This window comes from Sorex fumeus, unplaced genomic scaffold (assembly GCF_029834395.1).
Source record: "Sorex fumeus unplaced genomic scaffold, SorFum_2.1 ptg000063l, whole genome shotgun sequence".
Lineage (NCBI taxonomy): Eukaryota > Metazoa > Chordata > Mammalia > Eulipotyphla > Soricidae > Sorex > Sorex fumeus.
Window position 1 is genome coordinate 15,905,270 of NW_026606120.1, and position 22,392 is coordinate 15,927,661.

At 53.9% G+C, this 22,392-nt stretch overlaps 1 protein-coding gene across 1 annotated transcript; it reads right to left on the reverse strand.

Annotated features, from left to right (window-relative positions):
• Nucleotides 1-770: 770 nt before the first annotated feature.
• On the reverse strand, nt 771-22,129 carry LOC130036153 (NUT family member 2G-like; the record flags this gene model as incomplete). Its single annotated transcript, XM_056128137.1, has 7 exons — nt 22,117-22,129; nt 19,896-20,065; nt 19,456-19,634; nt 18,862-18,990; nt 18,381-18,483; nt 17,672-17,950; nt 771-872 (listed from the first exon to the last, which is right to left on the reverse strand). Coding segments are annotated over exons 1-7 (975 nt in total), but the record flags the coding sequence as incomplete, so codon positions are not given.
• Between the last annotated feature and the right edge of the window lie 263 nt (nt 22,130-22,392).

Consider the following 22,392-nt stretch of genomic DNA (forward strand, 5'->3'; position numbering starts at 1 on the left):
GGGAGCCCTGCTGTCCAGAGTGGGGGCAGTGAGGCTGGGACGGGGGGCCCGTCCTGCCTGCAGGGGTGGGGACTCCAGGCTCCGCAGAGAGGGAGCAGAGGCTCCAGGTGCCATCACAGTGGCCTCGGCCCGCCCAGGCCGTGAGGCATGTCCAGAGTCAGTCTCAGGCGGGCAGGACTCAGTGCTGGTCCCTGGCCTGTGGCCCCACATTGGTGTTGGGGTGCCGTGGCCTGCTGCTGTCTTGGCTGGACTGGAGTCCTTTAGGGTCACCGGGTGTTGGGGACGAGCCTTCATGACATCCTTATCCTGTGAGTTCTACAGACACTTTTGCACAATCTGGGGGAGAATGGACAGTGTGGGCATGTAGGGCTGCAAGGTGGGACAGAGAGTGACTCTTACTCCTCTGAACAGAAGATACTTAAGCTCTATGGATCCCTCAGGGTCATCTAACCCTCCATCATCCTCCCTTCACGCAGTATTCATGTCCTCTTGTCCCTGAAGCCTCACATGAAGGGGGCAGGGAGGCCATCGCACTTGCTGGGACCTCGCTTCTGGGGCGCGCCTCCTTGACCCATGCCGCCCGGCTTATCTGAGTTCCCAGGCTTAGTCACCGTCTCCCCATAGAGTCTCCTTCCCCGAACCTACCCAGAAAAGTCCTTTCTGTTTGCCCAGGGTCCTTGCTCACCTCCTTACCTGAACCCTCCCTAAACTCCCTGGTCCCTGACAGAAACCTCCAGAGGTCCATTTGCCCTCACCTGTGTGGGGGTGAGTCCTTCCTCCTTCTCCAGATCCTCAGCCAGGGCCAGGAGATCCAGCTGGGACTCCTGGGAGAGCAGGTGCTCCAGGAAGCTGGGATGAAGGATCGCCTCAACCTGGGAGAGGGAAGCAGGGGTGAGGGTCCTCGTAGGGAACAGAAGGGAATGAGGAAGCAAACACACCTTTCCCCAGCACAGTGCACGGGCTTAGACGGCTGCACAGGCTTGGACGGCTGCACAGTCTCACACGGACACAAGCCGGGAACGCTCACACACACACACACACACACACACACACACACACACACACACAGCGACACATACACACCCGCACTCACAAAGGCACATGGACTATATACCTACTCTCACAGAGTAGCACATGTGAGCACACATGGATTCAAGCACACACCTGATACAAATGATACACTCTCTTCCACCTCTAGGTACGTGTACATGATTCTGCACGTGTCTGCACAGAGCCCACACAGTACACACAGATGTAGACACACAGAGATGTTCACACATCGACCAAACTCAGAAAGGCACAAACAAGGGCCACTGCTTGTACACAGAGAGACACACGTGCACACGTGCACACGTGCACACAAAAACAAGCAAAAACATGCAAACACAGGTGTGCATACACACACAGAGCTCAAAGCAAAGACTGCATGTCACTGCCAAGGCCTCACTGCCAAGGCCTGGACAAGAGCAGCCCTGGTGCGGGCATGCCCTGGGCCCGCACCCTCACCTTGGTGACAAAGGCCTCCTGGGAGCACAGCTCGTCCACGTAGCTCAGGAACCCCTACTCAGAGCAGGTCCCGGCCTCCTTCTGCTGCTCCTTCCTGCCCGCTGCCCATTGGTCTTGGGGCACCCCCCAGACTGTGTCGGGGACCTTCAGCAGCTCCTCCATGATGTCCATGTACTCCTGCACGGCCTCAGGGGGGATCTCTAGCAGCGTTGGTTTCCGGGGACTGCTGCGTTTCATGTGTTTCGGGGTGAGCTTCCTGGGCACAGAGGCTGTCCGTATTAGGGACACAGGCTGAGGAGGAAGAAAGAAGAGAAGGACGTGAGGGGACTCCGCATCCATGCCCTCAGACACACAGCACTGAGCACAGATTTGGGAACGGGTTCCAGTGGGCTGGGTCAGGGCCCTAGAATCCCGTGGCTGCGTGAGGGACGAGGGGACCCTCAATGGGGGAGGGGCCAGCATGTCCCCATGGTCTCTGAGCTCTAGTCATAAGTGAATCTTATGCCCTGAGCAGCGTGGGGTATGCAGCGAGAGGGAGAAACCCGGGGACAGGGGGCCACTAAGCACAGGCCTTGGGGTCCCCGGGAGAGTGTAGACTCGCTGCAGGGCCAGGACCCCTAGATCCTTCCCAGGGCCTGTGGTCTTGAGCTGGGGAGCAGGGTCGGTACCTGGCTGCTGGGCCGGCGGTGGGCCTGGAGCCTCCTGAAGCTCAGGCCTGGGCGGGGTGTGGGGCGGCAGGCCTTGCACCCCATTTGGCTTCTGCACCTCCATGTCTTCTTCGTTCTCAAACTCCTTGAACCTGGTGTGGGGAGCACAGGCCTCGCTGAGTTGAGTTGCCCGGGTCCAAGCAGAGTGCCAGGATAAGGCAGAGACAGGGGATGCTCATGGCCCAGCCCCCAGGAGGGTGGAGAAGGGGGTGGACACAGACCCCAGCAATCCCAGCCATCTCCCACATTGGCCCTGGAGGGTCACAGCAGATCAGGAACTCTGACCCTCAGGCTGTAGTCAGGAGACCCAGAGCGGGATGGGGACACGCCTCCCGACTCCCCGAGGGACAAGCTTCCCCAGGCGAAGTGCCTCCCTGGGCTGCCAAGTCCCTCCCAACCCTCCTCTCCCCTAGCCATCTGGGAGCAGCCCCTGCAGCCATCCTTTGGTCTCTTGTGCCCCTTCCTCCTCCTCTCGGCCACGGAAGGCTGGAACTTTTTCTTGGGGGGGCCGGGAGGGGCCTTGTTGATCCACAGTCAAGGCTGAGCCCCTACACACCCTGGGGTGCACCCTGGGCAGGGGGTCTTCTCAGCAGTGCCCTGCCTTGGTCCCCCACACAGAGGACGCTTCCTGGAAGGGTCAGTAGACTTGAAGGCCCTTGTGGGAGTGGATGGGAGCTCGGCATCCCCCTGACCTCCAGGCAGGTGGGGGCCAGTTTCGGGTCCAGTGTCAGGGCCAGGGCTCGTGGGTAAGCCCCAGAGCAGCAGGCTATTGTAAGAGGCTTGGAGGAAGGCCAGGCTGGTCAGCTCCTCTTTCTCCTCACTGGAGCCCTCTGCTGCCCCAAGCTTCCCCAGGCCAGGAGGGGCCTCTCCCAGCATGCGGGGAGCCCTGCTGTCCAGAGTGGGGGCAATGAGGCTGGGACAGGGGGCCGGCCCTGCCTGCAGGGGTGGGGACTTCAGGCTCCCCAGAGAGGGGGCAGAGGCTCCAGGTGCCTTCACAGTGGCCTCTGCCCGCTTACGCACAAACACAAGCAGAAATATGCAAACACAGGTGTGCACTTACACACAGCGCTCAAAGCAAAGACCGCACATCACTGCCAAGCCCTGGACAGAAGCAGCCCTGCACCCTCCGACCCCACAGCAGCACCCAAACCCCCACCTTGGTGACAAAGGCCTGTGGGAGCACAGCTCATCCATATAGCTCAGGAATCCCGGCTCAGGGCATGTGCCAGCCTCCTCCTGCTGCTCCTCCCTGTCCAATGCCCGTCGGCCGAGGGGCACCCTGCAGACTGAATCTGGGGCCTTTCGCAGCTCGTCCATGATGTCCCTGTACTCCTGCACGGCCTCAGGAGGGATCTCTTTGGGGGCCTTGTTCTTGGGCGGCTGCTGAGGTTTGTGTGTCTTGGGGCGGACTGCCAGAGCCCGGGGTCTGGCCTTCTTGGGGACACAGTCTAAGGAGGAAGGAAGAAGAGAGGGATGTGAGGGGACCCCGCGTCCATGCCCTCAGACACACAGCACTGAGCACAGAGTTGGGGACGGGTCCCTGTGGGCTGGATCAGGGCCCTAGAATCCAGTGGCTGCGTGAGGGATGAGGTGGCCCTCAACGGGAGGAGGGACCAACTGTGTCCCCAGGGTCTCCGACCCCACTTCAAAGGTGAGTCTGAAGCCTCAGGCAGCATGGGGTGTGCTAGGAGAGGGAGAAACCCGTGGACAGGGGGCCGCTGAGCACTGGTCTGGGGGTCATCGGGAGAGTGAAGGCTCCTAGCAGGTCAAGACCCACGAGGGCCTTTCTAGGTCCTGTGGCCCTTAGCTGGGAGCAGGGTCCGTACCTGTCTGCTGGTCTGGCGGTGGGCCTGGAGCCCCCTGAGGCCCAGGCCTGGATGGGGCGGGGAGTGGCAGGCCGTGCACCCCATTCGTCCACTGCAGTTTCTGTACCTCCATCTCCTCCTCCCCCTCAAACTCCATGAACCTGGTGTGGGGAACACAGGCCCTGATGAGTCGGGTTGAACGGGACTGAGCAGGATGTGTAAGGGACAGGCAATGCTCATGGCCCAGTCCCCAGGAGGGTAGAGAATGGGGTGGACACGGACCCCAGCACCCCCAGCGATCCCCCACATTGGCCCTGGAGGGTCACAGCAGGTCAGGGACTGTGACCCTCAGACTGTGGTCAGGAGCCCCAGAGTGGGCTGGGGAAAAGTGTCCTGGCTCCGGGAGGAACAAGTTTCTGCAGGGGAAGGGCCTCCCGGGCTGCCAAGCCCTCCCTGCCCCTCGGCCATCTGGGTGCAGCCCCTGAAGCTCGGGCCTGCAGCCACCCTGACCCACACTTGTTGGAGTACAAGGAGCTTAGGTTTATCAGGTTGCACCCATCACAGTGCTCCCGAGTCACTCCCATTACTTTGCCTGTCTGTAACCTCGTCTATGGTCTCTTCCCCCACCAATTTGTAAGGTCTCATCCTGCTTAGACACTGAAGCTGTACTGTAAGTTAATATTGTCTTTCTCCTCTCCTTATGTCTTTTGAGCAGTTTACTTTAATGCAATGGCCTTTTGTATAGATACAGGAAGACAATTAATTAATATTATGCTTTATAACTTAGGATTTAATTGGCTTTGGATATTATTCACTCCTGGGCATCTGTCTTCTCAACTTAAGCCTCAGTTGCCCTCACTTCCTAGCACTCCAAGGGCAGGGTCCCGACGTGGGACTAGATGGAACCAGGGCAAGCCGGTAAGTTATGTGCTACCCTGGCACCGCGATGGGCCAGGCCAAGGTGACATGATTCTTAACTATAAGTTAAGAGTTTGATCATAGGCAAATGCTGTCATGATCCAAAAGTAACGACGAGACTAGGACCCTGCTGCTAGGAATAGGAAAGGTATCTGGCCTGAGCACGACAGTCTGAGATTGAGATGGCCCTGGGAGAGTAATTCTATAAGCTCAAGGTATTTCTTACTGTGTCCATACAAAATGATTAATATTATGTGTGCTTATGTTGGTTGGACCAGGAGAGGAGAAACACGTCCTAGAAGCAGTTTTCCTATGTGTCCTGACTAGCTTGGATGAGACTGAACTTTCTCCCCTCCAAACTGCCTTCAGTAAATGATTTCAGTATAATGAAGCAGCTTCCCTTTTCCACAGAAACCTAGCTGGTCTTGGATATGCAGATCTCAGGTGCTAGCCAGGACTGATCTTTGGGATGTAGATTTCCAGCTCTGGCCAGGCTGGTCTTTGGGATGCAAATCCAAGTGCTTGTAAAGGTGAGGCCAGGATTCCTGGCCTGCTGATGTAAAGAAACAATGTGGATGTAAAGAAACAATGTATGGTTTGCCCCCTCAATGTTCTTTCTGTAACTCCTTTTGATGACAACACTATATTGCGACCTTTGGAGGTACTATGATCTATATAAGGGAGATTTCAGGGCTCTCTGGGGGTCACGGGCATCAGAGAACCTGGGAAGATGGGGCTGAGGACAGAGGCTGAGGGAACAAAGGTGCCCATGCTTGAGGATCCCTGAGGCCTCCATGACATACATCTCTTCCATGTAATAAACGGCTGCTAAGACCAACCAGCTTGGCCTCGTTTCCTTCCTTCGCCTGACCATCGCCATCGATCTCCGTGGAGTGGGGAAACGGCCTGACCGCCGGCCTTTTTATTTTTTGTGTGTTTACACAACTGGCGTTCCTGGGCCGGCACGAGCCTCCAACCGGTGCACAACTAAAGGTAAGAACAGCGCTTGGTACACCCCCACTCTAGCAAAGTTCAGTGGGAGAACTTAGATTTTGTGGTGCGGTGAATTAAACTGCTAGCTGTACTCCTCCACTAAGATGGGACAAAAACAGAGTCGCGTGAATTCCTCTAAAAATTCTTCACGCCAAACTGATCGTGGCCATTTTTTTATTGAATAGATTAAGCATTTTGCAAATAGAACTGGACATAGTGTTTCTCGGGACCAACTCCGGTCCTGCCTAAAAACTGTTTATAAATTTCATCCCTGGTTTCCAGATAAGGGTACTTTGGCGCCTGAGGTTTGGGAAAAGGTTAAAGGTAATGTCTTCAGGGAATTTAAGGAAGGGGCTCAAATCCCTAAACAATTCTGGGTAACTTGGGAAATTGTCTATTCCGTTCTTAAGGCTTTGGAAGATAGCTCCAAGGAGGAGGATGTTAGATATACTATGGAAGGCTTTCCTCAGGAGCTAAACAGAGAGGATTTTAAGATTAAGGATGAAATTAAGAAAGTTCCCACTACTGAGAGAGCCTTACCCTTGGCTCCTCCCATACCTAAGCCTAGAAAGAAGCCTGATGCGCAATGTTTGACTGCTCCTGTACCCAAGCCCCGAAAGCAGCTCAAGGCGTTTCCAGTACAAACACGTTCTCAGAGCAAAAATCTCTCTGCCACTGATGAATTAACGTTCCCTACTGATATCAAGCCAGAGAGACCCCCACCTCCTCTGTCTGACTCCACTTCTAGTGCGTCAGAGGAAAGTGATGCATATGATGAGCCAGCTACCACTTCCTCAGATTCTGAGTCTGAGAGCGGCTTGGTACAGGAGGCTTCTCATAGGAGCCGCCGCTCCTCAGCCAAGAGGCCTCCAGGCCGCTCAGGACACGCTCCCGATAGAAGCTTACAGCTGAAACCTCTCGACTGTAAGTGGTCAATCCCACCCAGACCCCATGAGCTCCGTCTCTTTTTTCCCATCCAGCTGGAGGAGAATCAGTCTCCGTCTTATGAAGGGTGAAGAATGGATTCACTCAGTAATTTCAAAAAGGCCTGTGCCCTTTACGGACCTACATCTTCCTACTGTAAGGAGTATCTTACAGGCTGGAATAAAAAGGCTCACTGGCTACCTCAAGATTTTCATGTGGTTGCTAAGACGTGCTTAAGCCCTTCTCAGTACATCCAGTGGAGGATGTGGTTCAGTGATGAGGCCAAGGCAAAACTTCAGAGCCTAGGCCATGCTGGATGGAAATTTTCAGGGATTAAATTGACTTATGAGATGTTAATAGGTGAAGGTAAATGGCACGACCCTAAGAAGCAAGTCACCTTGCCTCGTGCTGTTTTTGCTCATGTCCATGACGCCGCCCTGTGGGCCTGGGAGAGGATTGATGCAAATGCTGAATTCAAGGGAAGCTATACAAAGATTATTCAGGGTGCCACAGAGCCTTATGCAGACTTCATAGGAAGGTTGATGGAAGCCATTGAAAGACAGGTTAAGGGTAAGGAAACGCAGGAGATTTTGTCCAAACAATTGACTTTTGAAAATGCTACTGAGGATTGCCAGGCCATTCTGCACCCCATTACAGAGAAGGAGGACGTAATGGGGTACTTGAAGGCATGTCGGAATGTTGGTTCTGTCAAACATCAGGCACGTATTAATGCTGTCGAGGCCTATGCCATACAGAGGCGTATTCAGGCCAAATGTTTTAATTGTGGGAAGTCAGGCCACCTCCGTAAGGATTACAGGGCACCTCCCAAACGTGCAATTGTGAGACGACCACCTGGACCTTGTCCACTATGCCATAATGGAAACCATTGGGTCAGAGATTGCCCCTCCAATCTTGGCGTAGCTGGTGACCCCATTTCGGGAAACTTGTAGTGGGGCCAGCCTCAGGCCCCGCAAAATCAGGGGACATTCCCAGCTGCAGCCCTTCTCCCCAGTGTGGAGCTTCAGAGCTCCAGTCAGTAGATTCACTGCTACCAGCCACAGCAGGGAGTGCCGCCTTGAAGATTCCCTGCTCTGATACAGTCACCATTTCTCTCACCCAGAGTCCCTGCAGATTAAATTCTGGTGCAACGGGACAAGATTGGAACCCCCAGGTAGAAAGGGAGTTTGCTCAAGCAAACGTTACAAGCAGCACATCAGGTTTTCATGGTTGTCTGGAAGGGAAGGAAAAGGCATCTCCGATCCCTGACTCTGTTCCTCAAGGAGCGTATCTAGAGGCTCACCGACAAGCGGTTGAGTTCAGGGAACAAGCTATCCCGTGTATGGGACATGCGGAGCTGAGTTCTGCACCTAACGTGCATCAGGTTTTGAGCCAGGAAAAAAGTGAGAAACTTTGGAATCAAAGCGTTGTGTCTATGGTGAATTTGCGCTTGCAAACCGAGCAGAACTTTGTGTAAAAGGGCTCAGCTTCCCTGAGAGACCTCAGTCAGGTCAGAGGTGGAGAAAGCCTTCTCTAGTTTCTAGTCTTGATTCCCAAGAATATCTGCCAGGAGCTCAGTCTGGACAACCGACTCTCAGGTTTTTTAACAGAACCAATGGTGAGGTGCTAGTTCCAAGGAAGGTTATTCAAAGATTCAGGCTGGTACAGTTTTACTTTTGGGAAAGTGAACTTCTACTTCTAGTTTGTGAGATGCCGCCTCTGGGAAAACGGCTTCAGGGCCAATGGGTACGTGGTTATTCTCCCACTCAGCCATTGCCTATTGACCCAGGAGGCACAGAGACGCCTCATTCCTGGGTGCTCACCCACTGAGCCATCACAGATGCTGAGTCTGGTGAGGGACAGAAGGCATTGTCGCTAGGATACTTCTGCATGTTCATGTGTGTGTGTGTGTATGGTTATGAAGCAGGTTATTTTTGATATCAGGAAAGAGCTTCCAATGAAGGCTATAACTTGCCACATTGGTTTTTTTCACTGGCCCATGTACCAGGGCCTACTAATATCATCTCAGATTCAGTTTATGTTGGTCTCTTCCCTGGTATTGTGACTGAGTTTCTAAGTACATCATCAAATGCTATATAGCTCAACAATTGCTTCAGCAGCAACAGGCTCTTTTACAAAAGGGCTCTGAACTTGTTTTTATTACTGATATCAGATCTCATTCTGGTCCTCCCGGACCTATGAATCGGGCATATTTAATAATAAATAAATAAATAAATAAATAAGGAGGAATGCCCCATTTGACTCCTATTCTTTGACATTGTTTTCTTTAAAATTTTTTGAATTTACCTCAAGGGGAGTCATACAGCAGCTGAAAAGCATTTTCAGGAAGATACACAGTCTCAGAAAATTATTAACTTTCTCCTAATTTGATTAAAAATTGACAAAGACAGGGTAGCAGGGAGACACCTCATTCGAGGAAAAGGCTATATTTTTCTTTCAACAGATAACTCCACTAAGAAACTTTGGGTCCCATTGCATTTCATCAGGAGCCGAATTCATCTACCTGCATTAACTTTCAGACCTTTGCAGTCTTACAACTCTCTAAATTCCAGCTCCAAGCCATCGCCAAGCTGATTTCACCTCGAATTCACAAGGAAATCAGAGGAGCCAGCATCAGAAGGCCTGAAGCAATGGCCTTTAACATATCATGAGATCAAATTAAGAGTATTCCTTATACCCTTCGCTTATAGGTTGTGGGTTGACAATGCCTGGACCCCATATTTTGGATTAACAATTCTTTAATTTTACCTTCTCCTTGGAATTCACAGGTGCCTCATCTCCTGAAGGAGGAAGGAAAAACTTTTAATAGGAACACCTTTTAATTTCTCTCTAGGATAACTGTTTCTCCCGGAGTTTCCCCCTGCCTCTTTCTCTACCCCCAGACATGGAGATGAACCAAACCCCAATGCTCAAAGCCTCTGATAACTTTTAAAAAGTGTTTTTTCCACACATAAGCTAGGTTTCACATCTATGACTGCCGTGAACCTGAACAGAGAATGGCTGCATTCCCCTGCTGAAGAGCTCCTGACAGAAGTTGTGATGCTCCTGTTCCAGTGCTCCCTGCTTGATCCAGTGCTTCCTGAAGTTCATAGGACTCTTTAACAGTTGTTTCTCTGGGACTCATTGCTGTGACTACTACTGCTGCTGTTGCAAAAACAACTCTTCAAATTGTGATCTGCACACCTCATTTCTTCAAAAAGCAACTAAATGACTCTGATTATCCTTGAACAGTGCAGGATTATTGGACACTTTACAACAAGCACTGCTCTGGGTTCAGGGGCGGACTGAAGTTTTACTACTACTACATATGAGACTGTTTTGTGATTGGAATTGTTCCTTTGTCTATTTCAAATTTTTGTGTTTTTGTAAACAGAAAAGGGTGAGATGTTGGAGTACACGGAGCTTAGGTTTATCAGGTTGCACCCATCACAGTGCTCCCGAGTCACTCCCATTACTTTGCCTGTCTGTAACCTCGTCTATGGTCTCTTCCCCCACCAATTTGTAAGGTCTCATCCTGCTTAGACACTGAGGCTGTACTGTAAGTTAATATTGTCTTTCTCCTCTCCTTATGTCTTTTGAGCAGTTTACTTTAATTTAGTGTCCTTTTGTATAGATACAGGAAGACAATTAATTAATATTATGCTTTATAACTTAGGATTTAATTGGCTTTGGATATTATTCACTCCTGGCATCTGCCTTCTCAACTTAAGCCTCAGTTGCCCTCACTTCCTAGCACTCCAAGGGCAGGTCCCGACGTGGGACTGGATGGAACCAGGGCAAGCCGGTAAGTTATGTGCTACCCTGGCATCGCGATGGGCCAGGCCAAGGTGCCACGATTCTTAACTATAAGTTAAGAGTTTGATCATAGGCAAATGCTGTCATGATCCAAAAGTAACGACGAGACTAGGACCCTGCTGCTAGGAATAGGAAAGATATCTGGCCTGAGCACGACAGTCTGAGATTGAGATGGCCCTGGGAGAGCAATTCTATAAGCTCAAGGTATTTCTTACTGTGTCCATACAAAATGATTAATATTATGTGTGCTTATGTTGGTTGGACCAGGAGAGGAGAAACACGTCCTAGAAGCAGTTTTCCTATGTGTCCTGACTAGCTTGGATGAGACTGAACTTTCTCCCCTCCAAACTGCCTTCAGTAAATGATTTCAGTATAATGAAGCAGCTTCCCTTTTCCACAGAAACCTAGCTGGTCTTGGATATGCAGATCTCAGGTGCTAGCCAGGACTGATCTTTGGGATGTAGATTTCCAGCTCTGGCCAGGCTGGTCTTTGGGATGCAAATCCAAGTGCTTGTAAAGGTGAGGCCAGGATTCCTGGCCTGCTGATGTAAAGAAACAATGTGGATGTAAAGAAACAATGTATGGTTTGCCCCCTCAATGTTCTTTCTGTAACTCCTTTTGATGACAACACTATATTGCGACCTTTGGAGGTACTATGATCTATATAAGGGAGATTTCAGGGCTCTCTGGGGGTCACGGGCATCAGAGAACCTGGGAAGATGGGGCTGAGGACAGGTTGAGAGAACAAAGGCGCACATGCTTGAGGATCCCTGAGGCCTCCATGACATACATCTCTTCCATGTAATAAACGGCTGCTAAGACCAGCCAGCTTGGCCTCGTTTCCTTCCTTTGCCTGACCATCGCCATCGATCTCCGTGGAGTGGGGAAACGGCCTGACCGCCGGCCTTTTTATTTTTGTGTGTTTACACACCCACTCTCTGCCCAGACCTGACTCAATTGGCCGCCATGCCGTAGTAGATCATGAGGTCAAAGTTGCTCTTGCCCTGCCATTCCCGCAGGGCCCGGCGCAGGCCTTCCTCCAGGCTCATGGTGGGCTTCAGGTGGGCCAGGGTTCACAGCACCGGGCTGCAAGAACAGGCTCGGTCAGGGTCTGCGTCTGCCGGGAGCCCCCGCCGCCCCACACCCGTGCCTTGACCCCCAATGTCGGCCTGGTCTCCCCTCCCAGAGTGGACTTTGCCTCCTATACCCCAGTCCAGTGGCCGTGCTGGAATCCACTCTTAGCTCTGGGGATCCGTCATAAGACGCCAAGGCCAAGCAGTCATAGCCTGTCTGAATCCTGGTACATCTGTGCTGTGTCTGGTCTTCGGAACGGAATGTCTGTCCTTCAGACCACAGGTCGGACCAACCCTGATCAGGGGACTGAGGTGAGGCTTAGGGCATGGCTGGTCGCTACGGGCCTTTGAGCCGGAACCCCAGGATGGCATTCCTGAGTACAGCCAGTGAGTGGGGCTGTGCTGAGGTGCTGGGCAGTGTGGCCACCGGTCCTACAGGCCATGATGCACTGAGGGTGATTTCTGTATGTGCTATCCCTGGGCACAGGGTCCTCATCCTTCCTCCAGCTCTCCCATGGACCCTACCCTGGGTGTCACCCCAGTCCCCTCCTGGGAAGCTCCCATTAGCTCCAGGACCCCGAGGTACTCACATGAAGAAGCAGGAAAGGGCCTCAGTGTCCGGAGTCTGAGGAACGTACCTCCGGGTCAGGGCCTTGAAGCGCTGCCAGCGCCGGAAGTTCTCATAGACGCTGTTGGGGCTGCTGGAGCATTCAGGCGGTGCCTGGCTCCGGGTGGTCGCTGGACCACTGTCCCCACAAACCTACTGGGTCAGTGTCCCACTGCTGGATGGGAGGATGATGGGGGCCACCTGGGCCACTGGCAGTGGAGCCTGTGGACGATCGTCTTCTGTCCCAGCCTGGGTGACAGTAGTAGCTGGGGTGGGCATAATTGTCTCCGGCCCAGAGGACACCAAGTAGAGTGGTGCAGGATGCCCGGCCACCGCAGTAGGAGCTTCTGCGGCCCCCCAGTTGAGTGGAGCCTGTGTCAGGATGACAGGCTGGTTCTGGGATGACTCCACAAGCCCTGCTTCAGGGCTGACCTGGATGATGACCTTGCAAGGTCCAGGGTTGTGGGGGCCAGGACCGGCAGCTCCTGCCACCACGGGCATCATGGGGAAAGGTGACAGCACCAGAGGAATGCCAGGCGCGCTGGCCGAGGTCACCAGAGGGGGCATCTGGATCGGCTCCCAGGGTGGTGGCTGGGGGAGGCCCTGGATTGAGAAAGGGCAAGACCCTGAAAGCAGTTCCGGAGACCCCAAGGTTCATGGTCATCTCTGGGAGCACCACGGAAGACTCTGTGGAGAGGAGGGAGGGGGAATGAGAGGGGGATGGTGCAGGGAGCAGTGGTGCCTCATTGGCTCAACCATCTCTAGATCAGGCCCTTTGATGGGAATGAGGCGGCATGCCCTGTCTCAGCCCTGAGTCCCTGACACAGGCCATCCTTCCCCTCCAACTGGGTTATGCTTTGTGGAGATCCTAAGGCCAGGGTCCTTGTGTCCTGGGATGGCCTCTATGCTGATCACACTGACCTCTCACACCCTGCCCTCCAGCCTCTTTGGAGCTTCCCAACATGTACCTGGACACACTGGTATGTTGGCAAGAGACCCTGCAGGGTCAGTCACAGAGACTGGACCAGCCGCACCACAGGTGCTCAGCACCTACAGGGTCCCATGACAACAGAGTCTAAAGGACAGACTGTCTACTCAGGCCGAGGGGCAGTCCTGTATGGGCCAGCAGCCGGGCACCTTCTGAGGCAATAAGGCCCCAGGAGGCCCCAGACGTCTGCCAGGGTTTAGCACCAGTGCAGGGTAAGCTCACAAGTTTGGTCCCCGGGACAGCGTATGTTCACTGGAGCAGTCAAGAGTGACTCCTCAGCGGGGCTGGAGCAATAGCACAGCGGGTAGGGCGTTTGCCAACCCGGGTTCGATTCCCAGAATTTCATATGGTCACCTGAGCACCGTCAGGGGTGATTCCTGAGTGCAGAGCCAGGAGTAACCCCTGTGCATGGCCGTGTCAGACCCAAAAAGCTTCCTCTCCTTCAAACAGAAAACAAACAAATAAACAAACAGAAACAAAGAGTGACTCCTCAGTACAGAGCCATGAGGAGCCTGAGCACTTCTGGGTGTGACCCAACTGCCCCCAAATTGTTTTAATAATTCTGTTTGGGGGGTACATGTTATTCACTTTCATCCCCACTAACGTGTCCAAACACCTCTGCCACTGCCTTTTTGTCATTTCAAGTTTGTCCCTTCCCTCTCTGCAATGTAATTTTACGTGAATTCAAATTCACTAAATATTTTAAGAAACACATTTTATGCTTAACTTTTCATTAGTAATAGCACCGTAGCACTGTCCTCCCGTTGTTCATCGATTTGCTTGAGCAGGCACCAGTAATGTCTCACAACAAATGTGAGACTTGTTGTTACTGTGTTTGGCATATCGAATGTGCCACGGGGAGCTTGCCAGGCTCTGCTATGTGGGCGAAATACTCTCGGTAGCTTGCCGGACTCTACTGGGGGCGGAGGAATCGAACCTGGGTCGCCTGTATGCAAGGCAAACACCCTACCCGCTGTGCTATTGCTCCAGCCCTCATTAATAGTAGCACTGTCCTCCCGTTGTTCATCGATTCACTCAAGCGGGCACCAGTAATGTCTCACAACAAATTGTGAGACTTGTTGTTACTGTTTTCGGCATATTGAATACGTCATGGGGAGCTTGCCAGGCTTTGCCCAGTGGGCGAGATTCTCTTGGTAGCTTGCTGGGTTCTCCGAGAGGGGCGGGGGAATCGAACCCGGGTCAGCCATGTTGGCCGCCTACAAGGTAAACGCCTTACCCACTGTGCTATTGCTCCAGCCCGTTAATAGTGATAAGTGCAGAGAATTAAAATGTTTAACACTGAAGAGTTGTTTTCCTACTGTTTCTCAATAATTAGAGTTGCAACTAGTTTTTAAAAACTAGTAGTCTAATTCCCTGAGAATCTCTAAGGTCCTGAGTTTCAAATATCTTGTCACTGAAAATGAAGAATGGTTCTCAAACACCTTCTCTACAGGTACCAGGACCATATTTAAATGGTAAAACACTTAACAATTAAATAAGTACATTAAATCGGCCCCCTTTATAATTATTATATGATTATTTGGTTTTCTACTTTCAGCACACATCTCCCATCTTGAGCGATCTGGAGCGATAGCACAGCGGGTAGGGCGTTCGCCTTACAAGCGGCCAACATGGCCGACCCGAGTTCGATTCCTCCGGCCCTCTCGGAGAGCCCGGCAAGCTACCGAGAGTATTCGATATGCCAGACACAGTAACAACAAAGTCTCCAATGGAGACGTTACTGGGCCCGCTCGAGCAAATCGATGATCAATGGGAGGGCCTTTACCTTTACCTATTAGGTTTTGGGGGTACACCTGGTATACTCACATCTTGCTCCTGGATCTCTGAACAGACTCATTTATCACAGTGTGGGGGCTATATGGGGTGCTGGGAATCGAGTGCATGGATTGGCTATGGGCAAGGCATGCGACATATCTGCTATACTATCCCTCCCACATATTTTTTTTCAAGAGTGATGGCAAATGTTCAAATATGTCTGGTTACAAAAACATTTAAATTCTATGATGTCAAATCAAAGCATTGTACATTTTATGTGAGTGAAGAATATGATATGCAAATACCCAATGAGCTTTAATTTTTTATTTGGTCCAGGCTAATGCAGCAAGATGTGAGCCTTGTCTATGCCCTCAGGATGGTGTGGGCCTGCAGGTGACTGAGCACATCTTCCTCCAGATGGGAAGGACTCGTCCACTCTCCAGGCAGCACAGTACTCTCAGGGTTCCCCCCTCCCCTGTGATTCCCCTCACCCTTTGTGGTCTCAGGCCTCCCAAGGAGCACAAGTGAGAGGACAGACACTGAGATGTTTCCAAAGAACTGAACTTTATTCACTATTTACACAATGACACAAAGAGGCTGCTCCAGTCAAACCCCCCATTCTAGGTACAGCCCCCGCCATTCCAGAGCAGGCTTAGCTGAAGATCATGGGGAGTACAAGGCTTCTGGGTGCAGCCAGACACTGGGAGGTGGTCAGGAGGAGCCCCCAGATATCCTACTGTCTCTTGTGCCCCCTCCCCCTCCTCTGGGCCATGGCAGGCTGGAACTTTCTCTTGGGGGGCAGGGAGGGGCCCTCCAGCTCCACAGTCAAGGCTGAGCCACTTGACACCATGGGGTGCCCCCTGGGACAGGAGGTCTTCTTAGCAGTACGCCGCCTTGGGCCCCCACACAGAGGATTCTTCCTGGTAGGGGCCTTAGACTTGAAGGCCCTTGTGCGAGTGGATGGGAGCTCTGGATTCCCCTGACCTCCAGGCAGGTGGGGGCCAGTGTCGGGGCCAGTGTCTGGGCCAGGGCTCCTGGGTAAGCCCCAGGGCAGCAGGCTGTTGTGAGAGGCTTGGAGGAAGACCTGGCTGGTCAGTTCCTCTTTCTCCTCACTGGAGCCCTCTGCTGCCCCAAGCGAACCCCGGCCTGGAGGGGCCTCTCCCAGCATGCGGGGAGCCCTTCTGTCCAGAATGGGGGCAGTGAGGCTGGGACAGGGGGCCGGTCCTGCCTGCAGGGGTGGGGACTCCAGGTTCCCCAGAGAGGGGGCAGAGGCTCCAGGTGCCATCACAGTGGCCTCGGCCCGCCCAGGCCGTGAGGCATGTCCAGAGTCAGTCTCAGGGGGGCAGGAGTCTTTTATTGTCACCTGGTGTTGGGGACAAGCCTTCATGACCTCCTTAGCCTTTGAGGCCTGCAGACGCTTGTCCACAATCTGGGGGGAGAAGGGACAGTGTGGGCATGTGGGGGTGCAGGGTGGGACAGAGAGTGACTCCTACTCCTCTCAGCAGAAGATGCTTGAGCTCTGTGGCTCCCTTAGAGCCTTCTCACCCTCCATCATCCTCCTTCACCCAGTATTCATGTCCTCTTCTCCCTGAAGCCTCACATGAAGGGGGCAGGGGGGGCATCGCACTTGCTGGGACTCGCTTCTGGGGCGCCCCTCCTTGACCCATGCAGCCCCGCTTATCTGAGTTCCCAGGCTTAGTCACCATCTCCCCGTAGAGTCTCCTTCCCCGAACCAACCCAGAAAACTCCTTTTTGTTTGCCCAGGGTCCTTGCTCACCTCCTTACCTGAACGCCCCGGTCCCTGACACAAACCTGCAGAGGTCCACTTGCCCTCACCTGTGTGGGGGTGAGTCCTTCCTCCTTCTCCAGCTCATCAGCCAGGTCCAGGAGATCCAGCTGGGACTCTGGGCAGAGCAGGTGCTTCAGGAAACTGGGATGAAGGATCGCCTCAACCTGGGAGAGGGAAGCAGTGGTGAGGCTCCTCGTAGGGAACAGGAGGGAATGAGGAAGCAAACACACCTTTCCCCAGCACAGTGCACGGGCTTAGACGGCTGCACAGGCTTGGACGGCTGCACAGTCTCACACAGACACAAGCCGGGAACGCTCACACACACACACACACACACACACACACACACACAGACATGTACACACCCGCACTCACAAAGGCACACGGACTATATACCTACTCTCACAGAGTAGCACATGTGAGCACCCATGGATTCAAGCACACACCTGATACAAATGATACACTCTTTTCCTCCTCTAGGTACATGTACATGTATCTGCACGTGTCTGCACAGCGCTCACACATTACACACAAATGTAGACACACAGAGATATTCACACATTGACCAAACTCAGAAATGCACAAACAAGGGCCACTGCTTGTACACAGAGAGACACACGTGCACACATGCGTACAAACACAAGCAGAAATATGCAAACACAGGTGTGCATTTACACAGAGAGCTCAAAGCAAAGACTGCACATCACTGCCATGCCCTGGATAGAAGCAGCCCTGCACCCTCCCTACCCCACAGCAGGACCCAATCCCCCACCTTGGTGACAAAGTCCTCCTGGGAGCACAGCTCGTACACATAGCTCAAGAGCCCCGGGTCAGGAAAGGTCCCAGCCTCCTCCTGCTGCTCCTCCCTGTCCACTGCCCGTCGGCTGAGGTGCGCCCTGCAGACTGAGTCGGGGGCCTTTAGCAGCTCGTCCATGATGTCCATGTACTCCTGCACGGCCTCAGGAGGGATCTCCTCGGGGGCCTTGGACTTGGGGGGCTGCTGAGGTTTGTGTGTCTTGGGGTGAGCTGCCTCGGCCTGGGGTCTGGCCTTCTTGGGGACACAGGCTGAGGAGGAAGGAAGAAGAGAGGGATGTGAGGGGACCCCGTGTCCATGCCCTCAGACACACAGCACTGAGCACAGAGTTGGGGACAGGTCCCAGTGGGCTGGATCAGGGCCCTAGAATCCCGTGGATGCATGAGGGATGAGGTGGCCCTCAACGGGAGGAGGGACCAAGTGTGTCCCCAGGGTCTCCGATCCCACTTCAAAGGTGAGTCTGAAGCCTCAGGCAGCGTGGGGTGTGCTAGGAGAGGGAGAAACCCGTGGACAGGGGGCCGCTGAGCACAGGTCTGGGGGTCATCGGGAGAGTGAAGGCTCCCTGTCAGGTCAAGACCCACGAGGGCCTTTCCAGGTCCTGTGGCCCTTAGCTGGGAGCAGGGTCCGTACCTGTCTGCTGGTCTGCCAGTGGGCCTGGAGCCCCCTGAGGCCCAGGCCTGGGTGGGGCGGGGAGTGGCAGGCCCTGCGCTCCATTCGTCCACTGCAGTTTCTGCACCTCCATCTCCTCCTCGGCCTCGAACTCCATGAACCTGGTGTGGGGAACACAGGCCCTGATGAGTCGGGTTGAACGGGACTGAGTAGGATGAGTAAGGGACAGGGGATGCTCATGGCCCAGTCCCCAGGAGGGTAGAGAATGGGGTGGACACGGACCCCAGCACCCCCAGCGATCCCCCACATTGGCCCTGGAGGGTCACAGCAGGTCAGGGACTGTGACCCTCAGACTGTGGTCAGGAGCCCCAGAGTGGGCTGGGGAAAAGTGTCCCGGCTCCGGGAGGAACAAGTTTCTGCAGGGGAAGGGTCTCCTGGGGCTGCCTAGCCCTCCCTGCCCCTCGGCCATCTGGGAGCAGCCCCTGAAGCTCGGGCCTGCAGCCACCCTGACCCCTACTCTCTGCCCAGGCCTGACTCACTTGGCCGCCATGTCGGAGTAGATCATGCGGTCATAGTTGCTCGTGCCCCGCCATTCCCGAAGGGCCAGGCGAAGGCCTTCCTCCAGGCTCATGGTGGGCTTCAGGCGGGCCAGAGTGCGAAACACCGGGCTACAAGGACAGGCTTGGTCAGGGTCTGCATCTGCCAGGAGGCCACACTGCCCCACATCCATACCTTGACTGCCTTGACCCCCAATGGTGGCCTGGTCTCCCCTCCCAGAGTGGACCTCGCATACCACACCCTACCCTGGTGGCTGTACTGGCGTATACCCTCAGCTCTGGGGATATGTCATGGGATGCCAAGGCCGAGAAGTCACGGCCTGTCTGAACCCTGGCACATCTGTGCTGTGTCTGGTCTTAGGAACAGAATGTCTGTCCCTCAGACCACATATCAGGACCAACCCTGATGAGATAACTGAGGTGAGGCTTTCGGACATGGCTGGTCACTACGGGCTCCTGAGCCAGAATTCCGGGATGGCATCCCTGAGAACATCTGTCCCATGGACCCTACCCTGGGGGTCACCCCAGTCCCCTCCTGGGAAGCTCCATGAACCCGATGACCACTGAAAGACTCACATGAGGAAGCAGGAAAGGACTTCAGTGTCAGGAGTCCTGGGAAGGTACCTCCGGGTCAGAGCCTTCAAAAGCTTCCAGCGCTGGAAGTTCTCATAGACACTGTTGGGCCTGCGCGAGGCTTCAGGAGGGGCCTGGCTCCAAGCAGGGACTGGATCACTGTCCCCACAAAACCACTGGGGCTGTATCCCACCGGAGGATAAGAATAGAGTGGGGACTATCTGAGCCTCTGGTGGTGGAGCATGAGGCAGATGGTCTCCCATACCAGACTGGGTGACAGTAGTAGCTGGGGTGGTTGTAACGGTCTTTGGCACAGAGGATGCCAAGTAGACGGGTGCAGGATGCCCAGATGGAGCCTCTGTTGCACCCTGGTTGGGTGGAGCCTGTGTCTGGGTGACAGACTGGTTCTGGGCTGACTCCAGAATCTTCCCTTCAGAACTGACCTGGATGATGACCTTGCAAGGTCCAGGGTCGCAGGGGCCATGGCCAGCAGTTCCTGCCACCACGGGCATTGTGGGGAAAGGTGACATCACCAGAGGGTTGTGAGGAGCAATGGCCGAGGTCACCAGAGGGGGCGTCTGGATCAGCTCCCAGGGTGGTGACTGGGGGAGTCCTGGATTGAGGAAGGGCAAGAAGTCACCGAAAGCAGAGCCAGAGACCCCAAGGTCCATGGTCATCTCCGGGGTCAGCACTGGAGACGCTGTGGAAATGGAAGGAAGGAGGGATGAGAGAGAGAATGTACAGGCGTAGCAGCCCGTGTCCCTCTACTCCCCAGTGCCCATCAGTCCTGATGGTCCCTATTAAGGCCCTTTTACAAGGCACAGGGCAGCACGCAGTGTCCTCAGCATTCGGTCCCCGACCCCAGGTGGAATTCCTCACCTGCCGGCTGGATTCTTATTCATCATGACCCTGAGCCCAAAACACTGTGCTGGGAGAGGCAGTTTCTGGGGCTCAGTGCTGACCCTCCTGCTTCCCAGACTAAGGAGACGAGACTCTTCGGGGATGTTTCCTACTCAGGAAGAGCCCAGGGCTCAGATACGTGCACACCACTCACTGCCCGGCCCTGTGCTATCAGACCCACAGCAAACTCTTCACACTGGCTGGTACTGCCACACTGTCCCAGACACCGAGTCACTCCTGACCTCAGAAGTCCCCTTGACAGGAGAGGGATCTCTAAAGTGGTTCTGGGGCCCTGGGTTCCCATGATGGCAGCAGGGATGGAAAAGGCCAGAGAATACACCATCACACTCCTTGGAACTGCTTGTCATGTTAGATCGGACATGAAGTGACACTGTCTGTGGATCTCCTGCCACAAGCTCCCAGGGACAGACACGGGCCACTAAACACCAGGCATCAGCCAGCTGCCAGGAGAGACAATGTCGTCTGCAGCCATCCATGCGCTGAGGAGCCTAGGAGAGCGTAGCAGGAGAGAACCCAGAGCCTGTGGACATCATGGTCAGGACAGCGGCCTGACATTCCTGCTACTGCCGAAGATGGTCTTTATGCCTTGTTACACTCCACCTGCTCTCTAACAAATTGGCCTTCACAGAGTTTCCTTGGGAAAATCAGCCCCCCAACGCCCCACTGGCTCTGTCGCTGTCTCTCTGTCTGCCTGTCTCTCTGTCTCTGTCTCTGTCTCTCTCTCTGTCTGTCTCTCTCTCTCTCTCTCTCTTTCTCTCTCTCACACACACACACAAACATACACACACAAACACACACACACGTTCCCTGTCTGTGACGGAGAATGTGAAATTCAATCAGTCTTTCCCTCAGTGCTGAAACGCAGGCTGGGACTGCACCACGAGATGCTAGACAGGAAGAGTGAATTTCCTCTAAAGGGAGAACAATCCAGAGCAACTCGGAATTTCAAGTCCTACTAACTAGGCTGAAGTTGCCTGTCTGCCAGCCCTGCCCACCCAGGACAGCTGCCTGGGCCAAGGGAGGAGTGAGAGAGAGTCAGGCCCCGGCTCCGGAGAGGACATTTCATGGCAGAACTGGACACAAACAGTCTCAACCATTTTCTGGCTCAGACCATCTCTGCTGAGATGCCCCCAGCAGGTCTCCAAGTGACAGACACAGGACACACTACACACTTCCAGTGACAGACACACAGGACACACTGCACACTCCCGGTGATGGGCACAGGACACACTACACACCATCAGGTCTAGCTCACCCTAGCTGAGATACTTTAGACAGTCACAGTGGGGTTGAGGCAATGTCATGCGGCTCAGCATCCTTGGGCCTTCCCTATGTCACCATTAAAATCATGACTCAGCCACCAAGACTCCTACAAACACATGAAAAACTGCTCCGTTCCCTCCATCATGCACAGACACATACATGAAGAAGCAATGTGCCTGCTGCCTTACTCTGACTCTCCCCTGAGTCAGTCTGACCCACCTCCATGGACAGAACAAATACTTATAAATAATAATGATTATTGTTATTATCTCCGAACCTGAATCCCGCTCAGGCTCTTCTGGGCTCTCCCCAATATACAGGTGAGACATCCATGTAGCCCAGGGCTCTCTCCCTTCTTACACCTTCACAAGATGGAGTCCCCAGTGAGTGTGACCCTTTGAATCCCGAGGATCTAAGGTTGTTTGAGACTTCTTCTCAAACACACACACACCACATACAAGTACACCCTCACAGGCTTACCTGTTTCTGACATCGTTCATGTAGATGAGGCCAGGGCCCCCGCAGCTTATCAGCCTTCACAATGGCAAAAGTCAGGACCAGGATCAGAGGGTTAACTGCTCACGCAGATGCTCAGGATCCAAGTGGGTGAGGGTGAAGTTTAAATTCAAACCTCAGAATGTCAGACCCAAGACATTCCACCGTGGGGGAGGGGAGGGCCAGGAGGGCCTGGCTGGGGAAACATTCCGTGAAGGGCTCTGATTGGACGGCCAGAACCAGAGCTTTCCTTCAAACTGG